Here is a 25,823-nt window from a genome sequence, read left to right on the forward strand (position 1 = left end):
TGTAACCTGAGCCTTGCGTTGCCTAACACTGAAACCGTGCAATGGGCTCACACTCCACTAATTGCTCTGGTGGTGCTTGCAGCAGGCTATGTTATATGGCCAATGTCTAGAATCATGTTGCCCTCTGATTCTAGGTTCCCTCACATCTTTGGCTTCTTCCTTAGCTCTGTCAGATGTGTCCAGCTCCTTGGCCCTTTTAGCTGAGGTTTTTACTATAGTCATGCAAGACTTTATTGCCCAAATCCCCCAGTTATTTGACTCTGACTGCAGAGGTTACAAGTGTGCTCCTGTACCTTCCCCTGAAGATGCTCTGATCTGCCCGCAGTCCCCAAGACTGATTCTGAGTTACTTCATTCTCTGACAACTTTGCCTCCGAGGAGTCAGTATTTTGCCATTATTGTTCAATTAAGACACCATTTCGGCTTGTATTGATGCAGAATGCATCACTCTGAATCTAAAGGATTTGACTAAGAACCTCTAACACTATAAATACTTTACTGATGCACACGCCATTCAAAGTCTTCCTTTATGTACACTGGAAACACCCTGACAAGGGCTTATTAGCATTATATATGTTTAAAGAGGAATTTGCTAAAAAGAAGTCTGCCCCACTGTGAAAACAGTAATGTCTCCCATAAGAGGAGAACCACGATTCTGGTTGAAAGTGCACCCATCTTTAAGGGTCCAAGCGATAAAGGATTGAAAGCCTTCATAGAGCTTTTTTTCTTTGTGGCAGGCTCTGCTATTCACCCAAATTAGCTTTGCCAAACTCTGTCTGGGTAAAGTCCCTTTAAAAGGTAGCTGGTTACTACTGCAGTTGATCACTTTGTCATGTGTGAAGAAAATGGTTGTAGCTTTGGGCTACAGCTGTAATGGGTTGCTGGAGGTTTCCTATTTCATCTCTGCTTGCGTCTCCTGTCATTACACATATGAAGGACACAAAAAAATGTTGGTTTTTAAAACCCATGTCAACAGACATCAGATCCGCGTGCCCTTTGGGGAAGACCATCTCTTTTGAATCCACTCTGATATCAAGGATGCTACTGGTGACAAGAGTACATATCAAAAAGATATTAAGACATAATAGGCTTTATTTACTAAAAAGGGAGAATGCTAAATCTCATGCAGTTGTGCATGATAGTCAATCAGCTTCTAACTTCAGCTCGTTCAATTAAGCTTTGCCAAAAATAAACTGGAAGCTGGTTTGGTTTCTATGCAGAGCTGCACCAGGTTCTGCACACTCCAGTTTTAGTAAAGCAACCCTAATAAGTCCAGAGATGGGCAACAAAATTGGTGAAAGCGCTGGAGGATAAAATTTGGAGAGACTTCTAACAAACTAACTATGTACAGTCTTGAGGAATAAAGGGAAAGGGAGACATGCCTGAAAGCTTTTCACAGTTCTCAAACCCAAAGGGGGCATCTGCTCCATCTTGGATCTCAAGGCACTGAATGTCTTCATTCAAGTAAAGAAATTCTGCATGGAATCCTACAGGTCTGTCATCGCCTCCCTTCACCAAGGAGACTTTTTAACTTCTGTGGACATCAAGGATGTGAACTGGCATGGCCGTTCTTTTCTTGGAAGTCTCCTGAGGCACATAGGTTTAAAGCTTCTGTGTTTATGATCATGCTGTTTTGCTACAAAACTGGGGTATGCTGATAGTAGGAAAAGTTATCCTGGGCTAGCATACAGTTTGTTTTGTTTGCCAGTGTTCACTCTTTCTGCAAGTGACAGTATAACCCAAAGGTGAATGACTTCCCGTGTTTATCAATGGATGAGTAGAAAAGGATTTTACAGCAAGTACATCCAGTTTTTATAGTTTGTCCTGTTCATCTGAAAGTTTCAGTCCTGTTGGCCACTGTGTACATGTATGAGTTCTGATTTTTTTTTCTGCCCTTAATGGCCACATGTTTGTTTTGTGCCTATGAGTAATAGTACTGAAGCTAGGCAAATTACATGCTCAGAAGAAGTCAGCTTCTTCTTCCTTCTTCCTTCTTCCTTCTTCTCTTTGAAATTCATTCAGACTCTGATTGTTTTCTTTTAATGCAGCACACCACAACGTACATGCAGTGTTTGGGGGCATTGGGCGCCCTTCAAAATGGATGGTACCACAAAGGACCAGTACTTTATGCATTTTTACTGTGCAATTCCATAGCACACTAATCTAAACTTGCTAATTTTAAAGCACTGTAGATGTATCACCCAATGAAAGCACTTTAAATAGAAATGTGATAGATGGGGTGCACTCTAGTTTTTAAACGCTACCTGCATTGTCTTTGTACTTTTAAAACAGAGAACTAAACTGGCCATACAGGGCTCATATTTAGTCAAATTTTCTATGATTGGGCAGAAATTCAAACCATGGCAGACATTTGGCAGGGAGATTTGTACATCTGCACTGTTTAATGTGGACGGGAGAATATATGGATTTCTCTCATTTATCCCACTGGGTGGATTGAGAATTTTGTAGGCCCATGGCCAGCTTTAGGAATGCAGTGTAAACAGGAGTTGGAGGCAAGGTGCCAAAACCCAGAGGGAATAGAACTTTCCATATTACAAGCCGGACATCTGCAAAATGTTAAATTTGTAAATTGATGATAAAACAAGAAATGTTGATTACCTTTACTCAGTAATATCACATGATATTTATCATTTATATTCATATAATCATCTAATCGGCTTGTGGAAAATCATCAATCATCTTATAATCAAAATCATTATTTAAACCAATCAATAAAAAAATAAAAATCTTCATTTCACCTTTAATGTGTCTACTGGTTATCGCTAATCAATTAATGCCCGTGTGCAATGTATTCCATGTTTTAATGCAAAGTGAACTCATCACAGGCACAGACAAATCCCAGTGTTATTAAATATGAGATTTTACTTGATTGCACTTGTAAATGACTGAATATATATCACTTGAAGAAAAAAAAAAAGCTAAATATTAAAAATACTAATTATTTGCTATTTATGAAAAATAGATTGTTTGAGGCTATTTTATTCTGTACCTATTTCAATTGCAACTTGGGAACTTGTATCACTCACAAATAATACAGAATAAAATTGTCTTTTCAGAAAATACAGGTTGCTCTTAGATGAATGTTCTTGTATCCATGTGCAAAAAATTATCCTTTTTAAATGTTTGACGTTTTGTCCTGAAAACAAGTTTCTTTAACCCCTTCCTACTTGCATTCTGTAGATTATTGCTCCTAAGTATCCTTGTATACAATGCTTCTAGCTTTGAGACCTTATTGTTTGGAACTGATCCCTGTGGTTCCTCATTATGATTGCCATGCAGCTAGGTGAACAGCTGAGGGCGACCACATTGTACCAAATTAAAAACCCTATGCATCTTTAGAAAAAAATGTATAAAAAATTATTAGGTTGGCTAATTGGTCATGGAGGTAAAGTCAAATTAACCAATTCACTCTGACGCTGCTAAATGTGATCTGGGCAACAATGACCTCTGGTCATGAAGGGGTTAAAGGTTTTCTGGATGAACTCAAGCTGTGAAATTGAGATGTACACTAGAAAATTGACCGCTGCTGGAAGTTGGAAACATTTGTATTCTCTGTAGACATCATATACGAGCAACCTGTGATATAGATTTCCAGTGGTGTCCTTTCATGCTAATCATTTTATGTTCCATTCAATCAGGAGTGAATGAAAAGGAGGTTGGGTTTTTACCCACCTTTGGCCCTTGTTATTTGAACCTCTATGGGAGCCCAAGAGAATTCACTGGGTTCCCTGACCCTTTTGACGATCTCAACTTTGGAAAGGTGCGTTGTAAATTATTTACTTGTAAACAAGCATCAAGGAAAAAACAGACACTGACATCAAGATAGGGGAGCCTTAAAGTGTTTTTATCATTTTTCAGTCAAATTTGAGAAAACTCCACTATGTGATTGTTCCCATTCACAGAGCATGCCTAAAAATCTTTAAATATTTCCTAACTTTTTAGATGTTTCTCAGGAGGAGGTGTCATGACTGACTGCAAGGTTTTCTGAACAATTTTAGAGCGAGTCTCTTCTAAGTCTGTCCTCATTAACATACAGCGCAAGAAGCCTAGCCCCTAAACCTTCTCTTTGTTAGAAAAGAATGTTCATACAATTGATAATGGAGATCAGACCGCACAGTACAAATGGGGTTAATTATGGCAAACACAGCTGCCCAGCCCGCTTCATAAACAAAGGCAACTATGTAGGATTTTTCCTTGCTCAGACGGTCTAAAATGGGGTATCCTAAAAAATGAAGGTGCAGTTGTTAAATATTTTAAGCTATGTTAATGAATAGACTCCCTCCAGGCACCCTGGACTCAAGTCACCCCAGCTTTTAGAGTTTCTCAGGACTTGTATAGCCATTTTGGCTTTCCTAGTCCTATGAACAAGAAGTCTCCCCCCACCCCCCCAAAACATGGGGTCTCGTTACCCAAGCAGGTCAGCCCTCCTGGCTGGAGCACAACACTATCTTCGCACACACAGGCTATGTGTCTGAATGCCAGCAACCGCCCTGAGCTCTCATCAGATCTGGCTTATAGCGACCCTGCACGCTTGTGTACCTCGGCTGTAGACCTCTAGCAAAACCTGGATGCAGGATTGAAGGTTCCATCCCACCCAAGCCACGTTGCAAACTTCAAGCTCCAGGCCTCTATCCAGAATTACAAAACCAAACCTAGAACTTAAACTTAAAATGCTGCTTTCTCTGCTCGCAGTACATATGCTGAAACACTGAGAATCCTGTGCCATCTCTACAACCTGTTCCTAATCCCACACTGTGGCAGGGCCTCGCACTGTCGAAATAGATTTTACCAGAACTGATCCCTATGAAGATTTCCCTTCATATCTTTTTTCCAGTGACAACTATAAACATTTGGATTCCTCATCACTTCCTGCCCCGGTGATCACCCTCACTGTGAAGGGTGAATCTCCCCAGCAAGGGAACATAGACAGCAATTAAAACCTGACGAGTACCTGCCCTATCCAAAACTATAAAAAAAAAATGCTAGAAATCTTCCTAGACATATTTTTAGTTTTGCTTTGATAGATTCTTGCCTTTATATCATTTTTTTTTTTTATATGTTTAGGGAGAAGGTGTATCCTATAGAGGAAGAGTCCTTGTAGAGTTGGTAACCAAGCTTGATGGCACTCCGGGTAAAAAGATAGAGGATATCCCCAGTGATGATATTCTTGTTGTAGAGGTAAGTCTAACCACCACTTTAGTCAAGTGGATACAGTAACCTTATAAAGGTTCATATTACTGGTGTACCTTGCTATCCCTTTTCTGAATTACAATGTTATGCTGCAACCTTCATTGCAAAGATAGTAATTTTGCAGACCAAGCCGGTATTCAACCTTTCGACTGGATCTATACAGCTTTCTTAATAGAGAATCTTTCCATGTCCATTTGCCAGCTTACTATACATGAGTTTAGCAAAGAATAGAACTCGAATCCATTTCAGACACACAAGTATTAGGTAGCATCTTAAGCTTAAAGGGGTTGTAAAGGTAATTTTTTTTTTTTTTTTTTTTAAATAACAAACATGTTATACTTACCTTCACTGTGCAGCTCGTTCTGCACTGAGTGGCCCCAAACCTGGTCTTCTGGGGTCCCTCGGCGGCTGTTTCGGCTCCTCCCCGCAAGGACTCACCACCTTAATGCGAGCTCCCTCGCATGGTGGTTAGTTCTTGCGGGCGCGCTCCCGTGATACAGCCGGCGGCTGTAGCCGCTCACTGTATCACTCGGCCCTGCCCCCCCGGCGTGCCGCGTCATTGGATGTGATTGACAGCAGCGCGAGCCAATGGCTGCGCTGCTTTCAATCCATCTACTGTAGCCAATCGGCGGCCAGGCTGAACGGCGAAATCGATGTCGGGAGCGAGCGGGGGACTTTCGAGGGGCCAGGTAAGTAAAACAGGGGGGCTGGGGGCAGCGGTATTGTCGGAAGTTTTTTCACCTTAATGCATAGAATGCATTAAGGTGAAAAAACTTTTACCTTTACCTTTTTTTTTTTCCAATATATATTTTATTATTTTCAAAGGAATAGGGCAAAGCCCGAAAAAATACATAACAGTAGGGGGGGGGGGGGTTGCCGCCTCCCGATATTGCCTCATATCCATACATAATACATCTTAAACATGTAAATGTTGTTCTAGGGTATCATTATCAGTCTATACATAGTTCCCATAGTGCTACTTCTCAATATTTCAATTACTGTGAGTATGTAAATCGATCTGCAATTGAGAATTTCGTTTTCTGTCAATACAATAGAATACAGACTGAAATAATTCACTCGGAGAGCAGCAACCTGAGTATAACACAGAAAAATAGAAAAGTATATAGAGGAAAAAAAGAAAAGGGGGGGAAAGAGAGAAATGGGGAAGGGAGGGTTGGGGGTAAAGCAGGGGGGGGGAGGGGACTGGTCATTAGTGTATTATAGTGATGAACAGGTGTCATTCCGTTCCGCAAGCTTACTTCCTCACACTGGGTCTTGTTAATTTGGGTTCTCAAAAAGGGTTTTGCCTTCTTCTGAATATTTGAACATATTCCAGAGTGTCCAAGTTTTCTGATAAACTGTCTGTCTGTTTTGGGCTGTCATTATTAAGTCTTCCATTTTATTGATGTCTTCCACTTTTCGTAGCCACATTGATGTAGTAGGTGGGGATTGTTGTTTCCAAAGCATGGGTATGCAGGACTTGGCTGCATTTGTGAGGTGTCTTAATATGGATTTTTTATAAGATTTGAGTGGTATGGAGGAAACGTGTAGTAGAAAAAATGCTGGGTCATTTGGGATCTGGAAGTCTGTGAATTTCTGGGAGATGGATCTTACTGCAGACCAGAAATTTGTCAGACGGGGACAAGACCAGAACATGTGTAACATCGTACCAACCTCCCTTTGGCATCGCCAGCATTGATCAGAGGAGTCAGTGAACATCGTGTGTAAACGACTAGGGGTTAAATACCATCTCGTCAAAATTTTGAAATTTGTCTCCTGTATTTTAGTGCAGATGGATGATTTAAGGGAGAGAACTATCATGTTCTGTTTCTGGACTGCAGTAAAGGTACAATGAAGGTCTGTTTCCCACTTTGTAATGCATGGGAGGGAAGGTGGCTGCATAGGTGTGTTTAATAGAGTATACATCCTGGAAAGTATTTGTGTGATTGGTTCTGTGTCTGAGCATATTTCTTCAAATGAAGTTAAGGGTCTAGTATATGATTGAGGGTTCGCAATTGTTTGGAGGAAGTGATGAATTTGAACTGCATTCCAGAATGTCAGTGTGAACGGGCCTGTTGGGTCCATTAGTTCTACTATGGAGGGCCATCTGTCATGTTTTACGAACTGCGGAGCCCTAACACAGTTAGAGTCTCTTAGTGTCTGAAATGGTCCTGGCCCTATCCCGGGGGGAAATTTGGGGTTTCCTAATATCGGAGTTAGGGGTGAATCTGTGGTCGTCAATGAGGTCTGCAACGTGGCTTGAAGGCATTGTTTTATGGTGTTACCTATGAAAGGGTGGGCTTTCAATTCCGACGGAAGTGAGTCATAGCACCACATTGCCGAGTGTAACGGTATTTGTGTTTGATGTTGCTCCATTTGTGCCCATAGTTTGTATTCCTTATGTTTGTGCCAGTCTATCATTCTGCCTAAATGAGTTGCGAGATAATATTTTCGAACGTCTGGGAGTGCTATCCCTCCGTAATGTTTAGGCTTAGTTAATTGTGATCTGGGGATTCGGGGTTTCTTATGTGCCCAGACAAAGCGGGTGAAAAGAGTTTGTACTCGTTTGAGGTATGTGGGGGGTATTTTGATTGGCAGGGCTTGGAAGAGGTACAAGAATTTAGGTAATATACACATTTTGATTAGATTACACCTCCCGAACCAGGAGTGTAGGCCCGTATTCCAATCCTCTAGTAGTAATCTGGTTTTAATTAGTAAAGGGGGAAAATTGCTGTCAAAAATTAGTGTCGGGTCTATTGGGATCTTCGTACCGAAGTAAGTCAGGGCGGAGGTCGTCCACTTAAACCTGAAGTTGGATTGTAAATTTGTGAGGTCATTGGTTGGAATAGAGATACCCATAGCTTCTGATTTTGAAAAGTTGATTTTTAAATTTGACAGCTTCCTATATAGTTCGAATTCTTTTAGCAGGTTGGGTAGGGACACTACTGGGTTGGTCAGTGAAAAGAGTAAGTCGTCAGCGTAGGCAGACACCTTGTGTTGTAAGGGGCCTAGTGGGATTCCTTGTATGTCTGGGTTTAGTCTAATTTTGGACAAAAATGGTTCAAGAGTAAGGGCAAACAGGAGAGGAGATAGGGGGCATCCCTGTCTTGTCTCGTTAGTGATCGGGAAGGAATCTGACAGGACTCCGTTCGCTTTAACTTGCGCTGTGGGAGTGGAGTAGATACTAGCTATCCGGTTGAGCATCACCTCTCCTAGGCCTATATGTCTGAGGACTGCGTTCATGAATGGCCAGCTGACCCGGTCAAAGGCCTTTTCTGCGTCAGTATTGAGAAAGACACAAGGGGTCCTCTTGGATCTAGTGATATATAACAGATTCAGGACTTTAGTAGTGCTGTCTCTAGCTTCTCTAGAGGGGATGAACCCCACTTGGTCCAGATGAATGAGTTGTTGGAGGTGTTGCGCTAGTCGGACAGACAGGGCTTTAGTGAATATTTTAAGGTCTAGATTTAACAGGGATATGGGTCTGTAGCTGCTACATGCCGCCGGATCCTTTCCCTCTTTATGGATTACAGAAATATGTGCACTCAGTGTTTCCCTAGCAAAGACTGCACCCGCTCCAGTTTTGTTAAACAGTGTAACCATACGGGGCCCCAGTATTGGAAATAGAGTTTTGTAATATTGTAGCGTGTAGCCATCCGGGGCTGGGGCTTTACCTGGTTTCATTGTCTTTATGGCACTCTGAATTTCTGTTAGGGTAATGGGTGAGTCTAATTTTATTCCTGGGTGAGGTTTGACATTTGGGAGGATGTAATGTATTCCTCTATCATGTTCTCGGAGGGGGTTCCCTGCGGTAGATTGTATAGCTTAGAGTAGAACTGTTTGAATTCTTCAGTTATGTGCGCAGGTAGGGTTACTTGTTTCCCCTTCGACGTGTTGATATGTGGGATATAGGACGCTAATTTGTGACTTCTCACGGTGTTGGCTAATAATTTCCCACATTTATCCCCTGACTCATATGTCGTTTTGCGGCAGCGTTGCAGGGCTGCTTTTGCTCTATAATGTAGGAGATCAGTGATCTGCCTTCGGAGAGTTGACAGTTGTGTTTCAGACGACTGAGTAGGGGCATGTTTATGTTTGGCCTCTAATGTAGCAAGTTCCTGCAAAAGCTGTGTCAGTGTTTTATTTCTCTCTTTTTTGATACGGGCACCATGGGAGATGAGGATCCCCCTTAGAACTACTTTGTGGGCTTCCCATAATATTCCTGGGTCACAGCCAGGTTGATCATTCTCTTGGAAGTAAAGGTTTAGGGCCTTCGTCACATCTGCTAGTACTTCCGGGGTTTGTAAGAGGCTTTCATTAAGTCGCCAAAATCGGTGTCTGGGCGAGGAAGTGTCTGTTAAGCGGTATCTTAAAAATATTGGAGCATGGTCTAACCAAGTCCTGTTGCCAATTGAGGTCTGCTCAACTGCGTGTAGCTGTGAGTGTGGGATCATGAAATAGTCAATTCTAGTGAATAATTGATGTACGTTGGAGTAGAATGTGAAGTCTTTTTCCCCTGAGTGTTGTAAGCGCCATATGTCTATCAATTGCGATTTATGGAATGTTTTTGCTATTTGTTTAAGTTGTTTCGGTGGGATCGACGTTTTGCCCGACGACGTATCCACCGAAGGGATCAAGGGGGTGTTGAAGTCCCCTCCTACAATCAGTTGACCTTCTTGGAATTCATTTAGTTTCTCTAGTGTCTCTCGTATGAATGTAGCTTGTTGTTCATTAGGGGCATACATGGTTGCTAGTGTTATCTGTACACTTCCTATTGTGCCTTTAAGGAAAAGATATCTTCCTGTCGGGTCTATCAGAGCGCTTTGGTGTTGCCAGGGTATCTTATTTGATATGAGAATGGAGACTCCTTTAGATTTGGAGTCTGGGTTCATAGAATGGAAGGCTATAGGGAAATGTCTATTTTGTAGGTATGGTAATTTATTAGCTTTGAAGTGTGTCTCCTGAAGGAAGGCTATATCTGTGTGGTTCCTTTTTAAGTCTTCTAATAACATACGTCGTTTTTCTGGTATGTTAAGCCCTTTTACGTTAAGAGACATCACATTGATTTTACTGACCGCCATGGTATCTTCTGTCGGGGGAGGGAGGGAGAGGAGGGTTAGGTGTGGGTTGGGAGAAGAGAGAGGGTGGGAGAGGTAAGTATAGATAGGGGAGAGAGAGTAGGAAAGATAGAGAAGAAATAGGTAGCAAGTAATAAGAGTCAGACAAGGCCTAGTGTCTTGCCTGCAACGTTCCCCTTGAATTACGGGGTTGTATTTTGCATATAACTCCCGTAGGGCACAGAATCTGCTCCCCAGGGGTATATGTTAACCTAATCGGGAGGGAGGAAGGACAAGGCTCAAAAGGAGAGCCTCCCGGTCGTTCCCCCAACCCAGCGTGGCTGGTATATTAAGTTGTAAAAGTACTATGCATCTCTATAAACATATAACCTGATAAACTCCAAAATGCTAAACAGATATATATATCAATTACTGCTGTGCAGCGATGTATAACGTCTACTAGAACAATCTCGCCACCATGACGTTGCCTGTTAAGAGTACCAATCTAATGCCCTCTAACTTGGTTTGCGCTGCCTTGACCTACCCGGTTAGGCATGTGTGGTCACTGGCAATAATTGGTCTTTATACTATGCGTGTATTCCGCCTATTCTTAGGGGAATGCTACCGTATAAGGTGCAGTGTCATGACGGTTGGCTAAACACCCTCTCCCTCCACTTAGTGGGAGCCGAGGTGTCTGCCCCTAAAGCCATCAAAAATAGACTCTGCCGAACATCTCCTACACTATCCTGCAACAGAAGATTGACATAAGTACCCCTTATATGCATCTTTCCTAGAGCCGTAGTCTGCTCTGGCAAATGGTAGGTTATGTAGGCATTCAAGGTACCCTCTGGCAGTCTTGTATAGTCGAGAAGGTAGTCTCTTAGGGAATGAAGGTGTGTGAGTTCCTCGCCTGTAGGTTTCCAGAATCGTATCTGGTGGTTCCCTGTCTTTATGACTTCTACAGAGCACTGCGTCTCCCTTCGACGTTAGGAGAAACTTCAATTTGTCTCCTGTATTGCTGAGACAGTGCAAGAGTGGTGCAGAGGGATTGATTTGTTTCGATCGGCAGTCCGGTATCGGTCAAAATTACACAGTTAGAAACAGTCTGTGGAGTCAACTTTTTCTCTGAATATTCCAGAGGAGAAAACCAAAAAGAGACAAGCGAAAACGTAAACAAATAAAATGTGGTAAACTTCGCGTATTAGCGATACAGAAGTCTCATGACTCACGTGCGTCCTCCTGGGAAGGTGCTCTGGATCGGCGGCGACTTCGTTGCTGTCTTGGTTGGGAATTGTTTCCCATTCTTGGCATAAACGGTCGTCCTGTCGGTTTCGGAAGAGGGCCCAACCAATCTGGGACGTCAATGGGTTCTGCGTCTAGGAAGGCAAACAAAGCTGGCAGTGCGTCTGGCTTGCGTAGTGTGAAAGACCTTTGGTCTTTTCTAAATGTAACCGAAAAGGGGTAACCCCACCGATAGGTAGCGCCTTTTCGCCTAGCCAGGTCTAATAGCGGCTTCAAAATCGCACGGCGTTGCAGAGTTGCACGGGAAAGATCTGGGAGAATCTTAACTGTCGCTCCATCTATTTCTGGGTCCTCTGCTGCCCAGGCCTTGCGCAGGATCTGTTCTTTCTGTATGTAGTGGTGGATTGTGCAGATCACATCTCTGGGCCTCAGAGGGTCAGTTGGTTTAGGGCCTAGAGCACGGTGAATCCTGTCAATTTCTACGTGTTCTGGGAGGTCTGTACCTGGCAGGCTACGGAAGATGGCTACTGCTGTATCCTCCAGGTCTTCAGGCCCTGTGGCTTCTGGTAGACCCCTGAGGCGCAGATTGTTCCTGCGACTGCGGTCTTCCATCTCCTCTAAACGCAGCGCTTGTTCTTGTAGTGCCTCTGTCTGTGCGTCCTGTTTCCCTTCCACCACTATCACTCGGCGCTCCAGTGCAGCCAGGGAGTTCTCCCCTACCTCCATTCTGGTGGTTAATGTGTTAACCTCTGCTCTCACTGCCTGCATTTCCTTGCGGTGGGTTGCTTCCACCGTCGCTATTAGAGCAGCAATGTCAGTTTTAGTAGGCAGAGCCATTAGTATAGAACGCAGCTCTGCATCTCCTCCAAGTGTATGGGAGAGACAGTAAAAAGACTCACTGTGGCTGGGGCGGAGGTCCGGGGGGAATCCGGCATAAGAGTCCGCCCGTTGTGTGTCTCTGTGCGGTGATGAGGAGGCGCGCGCCGCCTGTCCCTCTCCGTGTTCTCCATGGGACGCCGCCATCTTTAGCTCCGGGGAGCCGAGGAGTGCGAGCTGAAATCTCCTTCTTAGCTCGCTGGAGGAGGGCGGCTGCGGAGTAGATTTGGATGATTTTCCACTCTTCTTCACCGTTCTCTTTCTGGAAGTGTGCATAGTTTGTAATAAAAGCTGGATTAGCTGGGTTAAGGGTGAGACGGCCAGGAGCTCAAGGAAAGCACGTCTCTATCCAGCCATGTCCAGGCCACGCCCCCTACCTTTACCTTTTAACCCCTTTAACAAGCACTCCATTTACCTATTTTGTGTGGATCACTCTCCTAGATTAATCTCTATGAAAGGGAACTTCACCCATATGGGGAGGTTTGGCTTTAAGTCCTCCCCCCTCCCATATTTGGCATGTCCTTTTTCTTCGGGGGGTGCGGGGCGGGCAGTTACATAGTTTTGACAGGTACCCGCTCCTAATTCTGCTTGGATCGCGCCCCCCCTTCTCCCTGAAGTGTTTTGGGACATGTCACAGGTCCCAGAAGACTGAAAAACCATTCATAAAGTGCAGCATGGCTTGTGCATACTCATTGGGAAGCCGGATGCAGCCCAGTCGACTGCCCACAGTTAGGATGCAGGCGCTGGGAACCCAAAGGCTAGTGAGAACATCGCTGGATCCCTGGACAGGTCCGTGTCCTTTTTTTAAAAAGTCATCAACTACAGTATTTATGGTTGTTAACGTTAATTTTTATTCCCCCCCCCCCCCAGAGTGAACCAACACTTTAAGCTGCATTGTTGACCTTGCCTTATGAAAGGCTGACTGCCTTGTTGTGTTGGCTCAGTGGCTAAAAATGAACCTAGGGCCAAATCCTAGACATTCACATATTAACACATTCTTGGCATGCACTAAATGAGGTTCAAAATATACCCTCACAGCTCAGCTCCGCTTGCCCTGCTCTCTCCTCCCCAGCGATGATCATCAGCTTTAGTCCTTTTTTTAAATCTTTATATGTGGGGACAAAGTGCTAGGAGTTCCAACTTGGACAACTTCTGCTTCTCCTGTGAGCTTTTAGGATGGAAATTTCCACAATGCCTGCTGCATTTTCAAAGGTGGTCAGCAATGGCTCCACTGTCTTTTACATACATTTACACTACTATTCGCTCTCCAAAGAGTGAAATACAGTGGATACCTCCTCAAAGGCTGTTTGATAGGCAGTTAGGGGGCATTGTCACTTCCTCAATATTTATTTTAACCCCTACAAACCTGCACCACTGTGCCACAATTGCACATAGTGTCAGCATGGTCCCATTCAGTTGTGATGGGGAGAATTCTTGCTGTGGCTGCAAAGGCTACATGGGTGCATCCCCATTTGCTGTCTTTGTAGCCTAGGGGTGAATTGGTTGGGCAGGTTTTACTGCCCTCCTAAGTGCAATCTACAAAACACACTTTGTAATCTTGGAAAAGCAGAACAGATCATGTAGAAACCACATATGTGGACAAAAATATTTTCCATGCCCATTATCTGCAACTTGTTTGTGAATGGCATCATACACAATGAAACATAAAGCTGGAATGTGCATGCGGTAACGCATGCCTTGGTAGACTTTATTTCTACTGAGGAAAAATGCTGTTGGAAGGGTGGATTTTATTTAACCAATAAACTCTCTTTCGTCTAAAGAGTTGAAACATTTTGTCTTTATATGAAGGTGTCCAGCAGTGTTTAAACAATTTGGCACTTTGCATGGATGGACTTTTTCACCTATGATTGTACTATAATGGATTAGAGATTGCACAGGCACTTTATATAACTTTATTATTTAGCACTTATGTTTTGATATTAGAAGCAGTGCGAAGTTTAATTTTTGTTGGAGTGTTTAAACAATGTCTATGGGAATTAATTTGTTAAAGTAATACACATTGGCTGTGAAGCTGATGGTAAATCACTTTGAATTATTGTAAATGAGAAGAAATCTGAGCTGTTTTGTAATGTAGTAAATTAAATGAAAGTTTTTTGTCTCAGATTAAGCTAATATCCACTTGGCTCTTTCCAGAAATATCAGCGCCGGCGGAAGTTCAGCTTGTGTGCTGTCTTCCATTCCGCCTCCATGTTACAGGATATTGGTGAAGCCATACAGTTTGAAGTCAGCATTGGAAATTATGGCAACAAGTTTGACAGCACTTGTAAACCCCTGGCATCAACGACTCAGTACAGCCGTGCAGTATTCGATGGTATTTCTTTTTTTATTTATCTACAGATAAACGCACTTTGTATGCAGTATACATATATCTTAACCACTTGAGCTCCGACAGGTTTTACCCCCTTCCTGACCAGGCCATCTTTTGCGATACAGCTCTGTTATTTTAACTGACAATTGCGCAGTTGTGTGATACTGTACCAAAATGAAATGTATGTCCTTTTTTCCAGTCAAATAGAGCTATCTTTTGGTGGTATTTCTCCCGCTCTACAAGACTCTGGTCTGCCCGCACCTGGAGTATGCTGTCCAGTTCTGGGCACCAGTCCTCAGGAGGGACGTACTGGAAATGGAGCGAGTACAAAGAAGGGCAACAAAGCTAATAAAGGGTCTGGAGGATCTTAGTTATGAGGAAAGGTTGCGAGCACTGAACTTATTCTCTCTGGAGAAGAGACGCTTGAGAGGGGATATGATTTCAATTTACAAATACTGTACTGGTGACCCCACAATAGGGATAAAACTTTTTTGCAGAAGAGAGTTTAATAAGACTCGTGGCTACTCATTACAATTAGAAGAAAAAGGTTTAACCTTAAACTACGTAGAGGGTTCTTTACTGTAAGAGCGGCAAGGATGTGGAATTCCCTTCCACAGGCGGTGGTCTCAGCGGGGAGCATTGATAGCTTCAAGAAACTATTAGATAATCACCTGAATGACCGCAATATACAGGGATATACAATGTAATACTGACACATAATCACACACATAGGTTGGACTTGATGGACTTGTGTCTTTTTTCAACCTCACCTACTATGTAACTATGTAACCTCTTTATTTTTTGTACTATAAACAAAAAGACGATTTTGGAAAAAAAAACTGTTCTCCCCAAGTCGTCTTCCAGGACAGCCCTTGAGAGGTGGAGCTCCTCCCCCGGACAGGAAACACATTGCCTCCAACTCTTTTAAAAGGCAGTCCCTCAGGCATCTGGTCAGTTTTTTGTTTCCTCAGTCGGAGGAGACATGTTGCCTGGAGGAACCGTCTTTTAAGGGAAATGGAGTGGGAGCGCATCCATCATCAAGAGCTGTCCAGACCAGCCGAAAATCCCCCTCACCTTAAGGCCAGGAGGCCTTCCTCTCCGCAAGCCATGGGTTCCCTCCGCATTGGTATGGAGTTCCCCGCCCCCCCTCTCTCCGGTGCCTAGCGAGGGAGTGGGCAGTGATGGCGGAGCATCGGTGGTGGCGTCTGCAGTGAGAGAGCTCGCTCTCCTCGCTGTAGGACGCCATGACCTGGAAAACGATGGGCGCCACTTCCAGCGGATATGATCTCCTCACCGCACGCTGGAGGTTGTGGCTCCGGCTTCTAGCGCAGAGAGAAAAGGGGAGGGCCGAGCCGGTGTATTAAAGGCGCAACAGCATGGGCTTTAGACTCCAACAGCAACAGAGCACCATGGAGGCATCCCACATTCCGGGTGAGTCAAACGCTGGCTCATCACAAGTAGGCTGGCCTGGCCAGAGCCTCTTTTTTCCTTTTGTATCACTTATTACAAGGGGAGCTAGAAGACCCTGGGGGAACCACCTAATAGCTCTGTTGGGCAACTTAGCACACCGGGAGAAGGCCAGGATTAGATGAGTTCTTTTGTTAAACAAAACCCTCTCTCCTTGTCCCCCTCTCAGAAAGAATCATCCAGATCAGAGAAAGCCACTACCAAGACAGACAAAAAAATGACCTCCTTGTAGTGCAAGGCTCTCGTCTAGCTACACAAAAACATTGTGTCCTACTTGCATCAAAGCCATGCTAAAGAGTCAGGAAGATTCTCCTTTTTCAAAATTCCTCTGCTCCTTCAAGGATGAAATGCAATCTACTTTTCAGTCATTCAGAAAATGTATTTCAGATGCATAAGTCCCAGGCATGGCTGTTAGCCAACCTGATCCCAACTTGTCCTACTCCAGTAGCTTCAGGTTCAGGAGAGCCTTTAGAGAGTAGGGAGAATTCCCTTAAAAACACTGACCCGGACTCCTCCCAATCAGATTCAGGACAGGAGGATTCAGGACTACCCACAAGGCTTAAATTTCCAAGGAGGAAGTGGATGAACTAGTGGGGGCAATCTGAGATCTGAGAGATGAAAGAAAAAAAAAAAGGGTTGAATAAAAAGAAACCCAAGGTATTCTCGGTGCACAAAATCAGATTTAGTGCCCTTCTTTTCAAGTAGCCTGAAAAGATTTCCTTTTGATGAGGACCCAAACTCAGTCTGGAATCAGTCACCTAAATTAGATGCTTCTGTAGCAAAAGTGTCAAAACACTCGGATGTGGTCTTTGAGGACATGGTGCACTTGGGGGACCCCATGGACAAAAGAGACGATGTAATCCTAAAAAGATCATGGGATACCACGATGGCAAACCTCAGACCAGCACTGGCAACCACTTGTGTAGCCCGAAATTTAGCATTTTGGTTAAAACAGCTGCAAGAGCATCTGACGGCGGGTACCCCTAGTGTAGAGCTGTTAAAATATTTCCCCATGCTCTTTAAAGCAGTAGGCTTGATTGCGTATGCCTCGGCCGAGTCTGTAAAACTCTTAGCCAGAGCAGCCTCATTATCTGTTGCAGCCAGGAGAACCCTTTTGGCTCAAAACCTGGCCGTGGGACACGGCCTCTAAGTTACGCCTATGTAGCGTTCCTTTTTCAGGCAAGTTAATTTTTGGTACTCACCTAGATGAAGCCTTAGTGCATACAGCCGATAGGAAGCTGATAGGAAAAAGACCTTTCCTGTTAAAAAAAAAAAAATTCCCAGAAAATTTTTCGTCCCTATAAAGCACAAACAAAAACACAGGATAAAGGAAAACCAAAAAATCACTGGTCTACCCAGAAAGGGAGGCAAAAAACAAACATGCTTTTTAACCCTCCTGACAAAAATCCCAAACCACAGTGATGCCAGCTGCCAAGTGGGAGGAAGATTGGAGGATTACCTTCCACAGTGGGAAAAAAATAACCTCCAACAGTTTTGACAGGGGAGTGATCGAGATAAAATATGCCTTATGCCGCGTACACACGGTCGGACTTTTCGTCTACAAAAGTCCGACAGCCTGTCCGACAGACTTCCGGCGGACTTCCGGCGGACTTTCGGCGGACTTGCAGCAGACTTTCTAACGAACGGACTTGCCTACACACGACCACACAAAAGTCCGACGGATTCGTACGTGATGACGTACACCGGACTAAAATAAGGAAGTTCATAGCCAGTAGCCAATAGCTGCCCTAGCATGGGTTTTTGTCCGTCGGACTAGCACACAGACGAGCGGATTTCGGGGTCCGTCGTAGTTACGACGTAAAGATTTGAAGCATGTTTCAAATCTAAAGTCCGTCGGATTTGAGGCTGAAAAAGTCTGCTGAAAGTCCGGAGAAGCCCACACACGATCGGATTACCAGCCAGCTTTAGTCCGTCGGCGTCCGTTGGACTTTTGTAGATGAAAAGTCCGACCGTGTGTACGCGGCATTAGAGTTCAACCAAAGACCTCCCGCAAGAGCATTGATTACTCAATTATCCAGGGACCCAACAAAAGCTCAGCCATTACCACAACGCATAGGGGAATTGGTAGACCAAAAAGTCCTAATACCAGTCCCCGAACAGGAAGAAGGAAAGGGTTTTTATTCGCATGCGTTTTTGGTGCAGAATCCTTGAGGCAAATATAGCCTGATCTTCAACCTAAAGCCCTTGAACACAGTCATACAGCACAAAAAATTTTGAGTGGAGTCAATCTACTCTGTCAGGAATCTGCTCCAAAAAGATTGTTTCATGGCAAAAATAGACCTAAAGGATGCCTATCTGCACATTTCCCATCAGAGAAAGCTCCCAAAAATTTCTCCGCATAGCAATATGGATAGGGAAAAAGGTCTATCATTTTCAAAGCCGAGCCTTATCCTTTGGCCTCTCCTCATCTCTAAGGATCTTTACCAAGATCCTGGCAGAAGCCCTGGCACCACTAAGACTACAAGACATAACAATTATTCCATACTTGGACAACTTGCTGTTCATAGCACCAACAAAAGAGAAACTACTAAAAGATCTAATAGTTGCACAACAGTGGTTATCCTAGCTAGGAAGGATCAACAGCGAGAAATCGAAACTGTCTCGCTCGCAAGAAATCCTGTTCCTAGGTTACACGATCAGTTCAAAAGAACAAAAAATAATACTCCCACAAGAAAAGGTTGATCGCATGGGACAACGGATAGCACAAATGCAGACAAATCTCCCAGTTACAATAAGAGAAATAATGTCAGTTTTAGGACTTATGACTTCCTCCATCCCAGCAGTCAAATGGACCTGGTTTCACCAAAAACCACTCCAGTCCTGCCTCCTACAAAATTTGTGGGGAAAAGACTTGAAGAACAAGGTGTACCTCCCAGAAAAAACAAAGCAAGCCCTTTGGTGCTGGAAAAACAAAATCAATCTACAAGAGGGACTGCTGTGGACCTTCCCCATTGCATGGATATTGACTACAGATGCCAGCATTTAGGGATGGGGGGGGGCCCATTTAGAGGGGCAATGGTGCAGGTTACTTTGACTCAACTAGAGAAACAACACTCATCCAACTACAAGGAACTCAAAGCTGTAGCCAGAGGAATCTCAGCATTCCAAAGTCAGCTCAGAGGCCAACATATACAGGTCAGATCGGACAATACAACCTCGGTAGCGTACCTAAACAAACAAGGAGGGACCAGAAGTCCCATCTTGATGACTATAGTACAGGAAATATTCTCCTGGGCAGAGGAAAATCTGGAATCCCTTTCGGCAGAACAACCTAGCCAATTTTTTGAGAAAGACCGTTCATCTCACAAGAAGAATCGTCACTAGACCCAAGAGTGTTTGGAAATAGTTTCCAAGTGGGGCCTTCCAGAGATCAACTTATTTGCCAACAAAGCAAACACCAAACTACAAAGTTTTTTTTCTTGCTCAACCCAAGAGATCAGCCAGTGGCAGTCGAAGCCCTCCAGAGTGCATGTACTTTCAGGCTATGTTACGCCTTCCCATCTCTATATTTGATCCCAAGAGTCCTCTCCAAATTCAGGACAGAACAGACATCCCTTATCCCAATAGCCCCTTTTTGGCCAAAGATGGCATGGTTTTCACTTCTGCTATCATTAGCGGATCAATCACCTTAGATGTTGCCTTTTCAGTCGGAGCCTGCTATCCCAGGGCCCAGTACTCCATCCCAATCCAGCCATGCTAAACTTAGCGGCATGGTATCCGAAACAGAGATCCTGAAGTCTAAGGGTCTATCAAACAGAGTGATAAAAACCCTGCTACAAAGTCGCAAACCAGTTTCAAGAGCCATATGCCTGAAAGTCTGGAGGAAGTTTAACCTCTGGCTAACAGAACAGAAAAAGAGAATATGATTCTCCAATAATTCTAGAGTTCCTTCAGGAAGGCATTTATAAAAACTTATCCTTAAGCACAATTAAGGTACAGATTGCAGCCCTATCAGTCTACTTGTGTATAGAAAATTATGTGCGCTCACCCAAACACACATAAAATATGAAAATGGGGGGAGTTTGGGACTTTATATGAAGCACCATGAGTGCCTCCATCCCGCGGGACTTTAGATGAAGCACCCTAAGGTGCCTCCATCCCTGTGATACGTAATAAAAAAGGGAAGTTTGGGACTTTGTATGAAGCAATTGAGTAGTGGAGGTAGGTTACAATATAAGCATATTTATTTGGTAGCATGAGTTTACATACAAAAAATATTAATAATAAAAAAATATTTCATATCATATATACACGAGAGGTGCACAAAGGCTAAGTATGTAAAAATGGAAAAATACATGCATAACATCATATGGTCAAAACAATAAATACATATATGCATAAGAATAACCTGTACATGCCAATAGCAGCAGGCCTACCACCGGCATATGCATCCACATGGTACATCTGTATCCACCAGATGGTATAAAAACATCATATATTTAAAAATAAATAAATCTCAATCCGTATGGGGTATGTTACTGTGGCATCATGTAAAGCTCTACGCGTTTCGTGGGTATTCCCACTCGTCAGGAGCGGATGCGTCAGACATTTCTATGGAAAAAAAGGAGATTTAAGGAACCGTACTTCTCAGAAAAAAATGTTGTTTCTATTAGTATGGGTGGTTAACCACTGACACTCACCAACCCAGGCATAGACCGCAAGGTGGAGTGATCGGAGCAGGGCCGGCCGAGAACATGGCCTCAGCGCGGGAGCTGAGGCGGCATAATACAGGATTGCAGCATCGGATAGAACAAGAGCTTAGAATATGGGTGAGAGCTCCATGTAGCCAAGAAAGTATATATACTCGATGGAGCAAGGATATCTGGGAACAAAATTGAATATGTGTAATTATAATATATTAATCATAGTGATAGTATATAGAAGGAGATGGTGATACAAATAAATGAACCCAGTATAGCTCCATATGAGAGGTGTATAAATAATATGAAAAGGGTAAGGAAGATACAAATAGTACCCAAGGATGTGAAAGTATCTGTGTGTAAAAGTAATGAACATGGACATACAGCAGATGGTGGTATGAATGCTAATAGGAATACCACGTGGAAATCAAGGGCAAATAGTGTGAACAGAAAACAAATCCACCAAGAGAGAGAAAGGAAAAGAAGGTAAAAGTTAAGAAACCAAAGAGAACGTCTACCCTAATGCTGCAACAAAACAACCCCCAGCAGATCGTGTAGCTGGTGTGTAGAGACCCCAAAGGGGAACTGATGTTGGGCAGTTCACCTGGATGGGGGATGTAGTTATGCCGCCAACGCCACACTAATGAACCAATGGAGGCGAGGGAGCCGCACCTGAAGTGAGTGATACACTCAACAACCGATGCGGAGACCTCCCCATACCGGGACAAGAGATGTTATGGCTAGACGCCGGCGCCATGACCTCATTGCTGATGTCACACGCACGGAGTGAAGCCGCCACACAGAACAGCGTGACAAGCGTGGCGCCGATGCGCAAAACGGCACCAGATGGTATAAAAACATCATATATTTAAAAATAAATAAATAAATCTCAATCCGTATGGGGTATGTGACTGCGGCATCATGTAAAGCTCTACACGTTTTGTGGGTATTCCCACTCGTCAGGAGCGGATGCGTCAGCATTTCTATGGAAAAAAAGGAGATTTAAGGAACTGTACTTCTCAGAAAAAAATTTTGTTTCTATTAGTATGGGTGGTTAACCACTGACACTCGCCTATAAAGTCCCAAACTCCCCCCATTTTCATATACAGATACCGGGATGGAAGAAACTGAGTAATTGGAGTGGCAGTGTTCCCCTGCCATCCCTGTGTGAGGTTCACCCTCATTTATAGGGTACCTTTTATTAAGGTTTAAATTTTGCTAAATACCAATATTTATCCATATCGTTTATTTAACATCCATGTTTTCATGCTTTGCACATGTCATTCTTTATAGGCAGCAATCTCTCCACTAAGTTTCATGCACCCACACGGACTGCCCCCAATTATATGTTCCATGCACACTCCCTCTGCCTGGTCATGGTCTGACGTGGGTGGATAGGTCGGTGTTTGGACATGGCTGGGCTCCACCTCTATCGCGGGAGCTGCGATGCGCTCATTGGACTCTCCCCCTCCTCCCCCTGCACCCAGTGTGTTTGGGAGGACGGGGCGTTTGCCATTTTGCACATCGGCGCCACGCTTGTCACGCTGTTCTGTGTGGTGGCTTCACTCCGTGCGTGTGACATCAGCAATGAGGTCATGGCGCCGGCGTCTAGCCATAACATCTCTTGTCCCGGTATGGGGAGGTCTCCGCATCGGTTGTTGAGTGTATCACTCACTTCAGGTGCGGCTCCCTCGCCTCCATTGGTTCATTAGTGTGGCGTTGGCGGCATAACTACATCCCCCATCCAGGTGAACTGCCCAACATCAGTTCCCCTTTGGGGTCTCTACACACCAGCTACACGATCTGCTGGGGGTTGTTTTGTTGCAGCATTAGGGTAGGCGTTCTCTTTGGTTTCTTAACTTTTACCTTCTTTTCCTTTCTCTCTCTTGGTGGATTTGTTTTCTGTTCACACTATTTGCCCTTGATTCCACGTGGTATTCCTATTAGCATTCATACCACCATCTGCTGTATGTCCATGTTCATTACTTTTACACACAGATACTTTCACATCCTTGGGTACTATTTGTATCTTCCTTACCCTTTTCATATTATTTATACACCTCTCATATGGAGCTATACTGGGTTCATTTATTTGTATCACCATCTCCTTCTATATACTATCACTATGATTAATATATTATAATTACACATATTCAATTTTGTTCCCAGATATCCTTGCTCCATCGAGTATATATACTTTCTTGGCTACATGGAGCTCTCACCCATATTCTAAGCTCTTGTTCTATCCGATGCTGCAATCCTGTATTATGCCGCCTCAGCTCCCGCGCTGAGGCCATGTTCTCGGCCGGCCCTGCTCCGATCACTCCACCTTGCGGTCTATGCCTGGGTTGGTGAGTGTCAGTGGTTAACCACCCATACTAATAGAAACAACATTTTTTTCTGAGAAGTACGGTTCCTTAAATCTCCTTTTTTTCCATAGAAATGTCTGACGCATACGCTCCTGACAAGTGGGAATACCCACGAAACGCGTAGAGCTTTACATGATGCCGCAGTCACATACCCCATACGGATTGAGATTTATTTATTTATTTTTAAATATATGATGTTTTTATACCATCTGGTGGATACAGATGTACCATGTGGATGCATATGCCGGTGGTAGGCCTGCTGCTATTGGCATGTACATGTTATTCTTATGCATATATGTATTTATTGTTTTGACCATATGATGTTATGCATGTATTTTTCCATTTTTACATACTTAGCCTTTGTGCACCTCTCGTGTATATATGATATGAAATATTTTTTTATTATTAATATTTTTTGTATGTAAACTCATGCTACCAAATAAATATGCTTATATTGTAACCTACCTCCACTACTCAATTGCTTCATACAAAGTCCCAAACTTCCCTTTTTTATTACGAAACGCACATAAAAATACCTAAAATAAAAAGGTGAAAAATTGACAAAAAAAACCTGAAAAACCTATGTGAATGCTGCCATCTCCTGATAAAATTAAATACTTAATTCCCACATAGATATATACACAAAAAGGAGATGCGCAAACTATATGAATACAAAACTAGAAAATAAAAATTAAATGTATCACTAAAACATCAATAAGTGATAATGGATCAACTTTGACGTGAAATCTCAAAGGATTGTGAATAAATTGTGATTACTTGCATAAATAACGTGTTCACACAAACATTTCAATTATTGTCAAAAAAATGTCCAAACTGAAGCAAAGTAACAGGTGAAAAAACAGAAGATTAATGATGCTGCTTTTCGCACTCAATAAAACTTGATCCAATGCTTCAGATCTGGAGAGGGAACATATATAAAGGGAGCCAGATGACCTCTTGCTGAATCTGATGGACCCTAAATTATAAGGGTCAAACTCGCCTGATATCAGTCATACACTGGGATGATTTTCAGCCAATCTGCTCCAGATGATCTCTCAGCAACTCTTCCACATTACAGACTTCAAGTGGAGATAATCATTCAGCATACTCTGGCAGCAGCAACAATCAGCTGTGATGTTTCAACCAGATCTGCTAATAGGGGATAGCGTAGGGGTAGGCAACCTCGGCCCTCCAGCTGTTTTGAAACTACAAATCCCATCATGCCTCTGCCTCTAGGAGTCATGCCTGTGATTGATTGTCAGGGTCTTGTAATGTCTCATGAGACTTCTAGTTTCAACAGCTGGAGGGCTGAGGTTGCCTACCCTTGGGACAATGGCTCTCTTCTGAAGTGAATAACAGGATGATTTTTGCAAATTTAACACTTGCTTTCTGTCTTCACACACTGATTCCTCCAATAAATGTTTTTAAATATGTTTGAGAAAGGAAAAAGAAGAACTTCATAGTGCAGTAAATCAAGGGGGTTTATTCCAAAAAAATCCTACATGCACGGCACAGAAATAAAACAGCACACAGCGCTCAGCTCAGCTGCTATTTCTGTTTTTGATGTGAATTTTTCCTAATAAACAAGGCTAACTTTTTCAAGAGTGCAGCTGTCCAGAACTTGTTCCTGTTTTCTGCTATTAGCAATTGCCAGCACCTACGGCTTCCAAACCGAGAGGAATTTTACTTCTTGGCTGTTAAGTACTCCTAGAGCGGTGACATCTTTCCCTCTACACAGCACCAAGCTATCAGGCCACCAGCTGGTGCGTGGTGACGTCATGGGGTTCTCTCCAATCGACATGTTTCCCTGTAACAAGCCTCGACTGGGAAAAGCCCCAGACCGGGAAGTGTCAGATCACGTACCGGGTATGTGATCTTTCGCAGAGTGGCCGCACTGGCGCAGTAAATGTACGGTGGGCAGTCTGTAAGTGGTTTATCGTACGGTACAGGACACAGGCTGGATATTCATAGATCCTGGTTAGAAGTTGCTACTTTTAGGGGACTGGACATGGGCAAAAGCTTTGTTGGGCACGTTGTGTAGGTGTGCTCCTAAAACCCTACCCCACTCCACAAGTTCCTAGTTTTTTGCCAGTGTGTTTAGATGATGGACCTCTTCTTCCTTTATGGAGAAGCTTTCTATGCTGCTGCTTCCAGTATGTCATTTTGGTTGACAGCTTAGTTTACACGGAATACAAGAGAATAACATAGTGCTTCTTGGCAGCTTAGGTTCATTTTTCTGGTTTAGACCTTTTTCAGCTGGGACTTGCTAAGGAGGGGGAGAGGACAGAAACAAGTCCAAATGTCCTAATATTTTTATTCTTCAGCATGTGCCTGTTATAGGTATAGCAACTGAAGAATGCAATGAGATGGGTTTGTTTCACTGAAACTTTTTTTGTTTTATTTTATTTGAGATCTTCTTGGAGTTAGTAATTGTAGTCATGCTTGGTAATGTTCTTTTAAACCTGATATTTTTTAATGTTAAAACATTAAGGGCCGGTGTTGGGCTTTTGTTCATGCCAGCTGGATTTTGCATTCCTATATAATTCTATGGGAATACAAACCGTGCTTGGAGCAGGTCAAAAGGTGGTTAACTGCAGGTCAAATACACCTGT

The 25,823-nt window shown here is 43.4% G+C and overlaps 1 protein-coding gene across 3 annotated transcripts in view; it reads left to right on the forward strand.

Annotated features, from left to right (window-relative positions):
- MYOF (myoferlin) overlaps positions 1-25,823 on the forward strand; it is a gene marked incomplete in the record, with an annotated part of 231,955 nt that overhangs the window by 96,960 nt on the left and 109,172 nt on the right. For all 3 annotated transcript variants that reach the window (XM_073596030.1, XM_073596031.1, XM_073596032.1), the window contains 3 exon segments: positions 3,659-3,780; positions 5,085-5,198; positions 14,540-14,717. In XM_073596030.1, the coding sequence (XP_073452131.1) occupies positions 3,659-3,780; positions 5,085-5,198; positions 14,540-14,717 (414 nt within the window).

The sequence above is a fragment of the Aquarana catesbeiana genome, linkage group LG08 (assembly GCF_042186555.1).
Source record: "Aquarana catesbeiana isolate 2022-GZ linkage group LG08, ASM4218655v1, whole genome shotgun sequence".
In the NCBI taxonomy this organism is placed as follows: domain Eukaryota; kingdom Metazoa; phylum Chordata; class Amphibia; order Anura; family Ranidae; genus Aquarana; species Aquarana catesbeiana.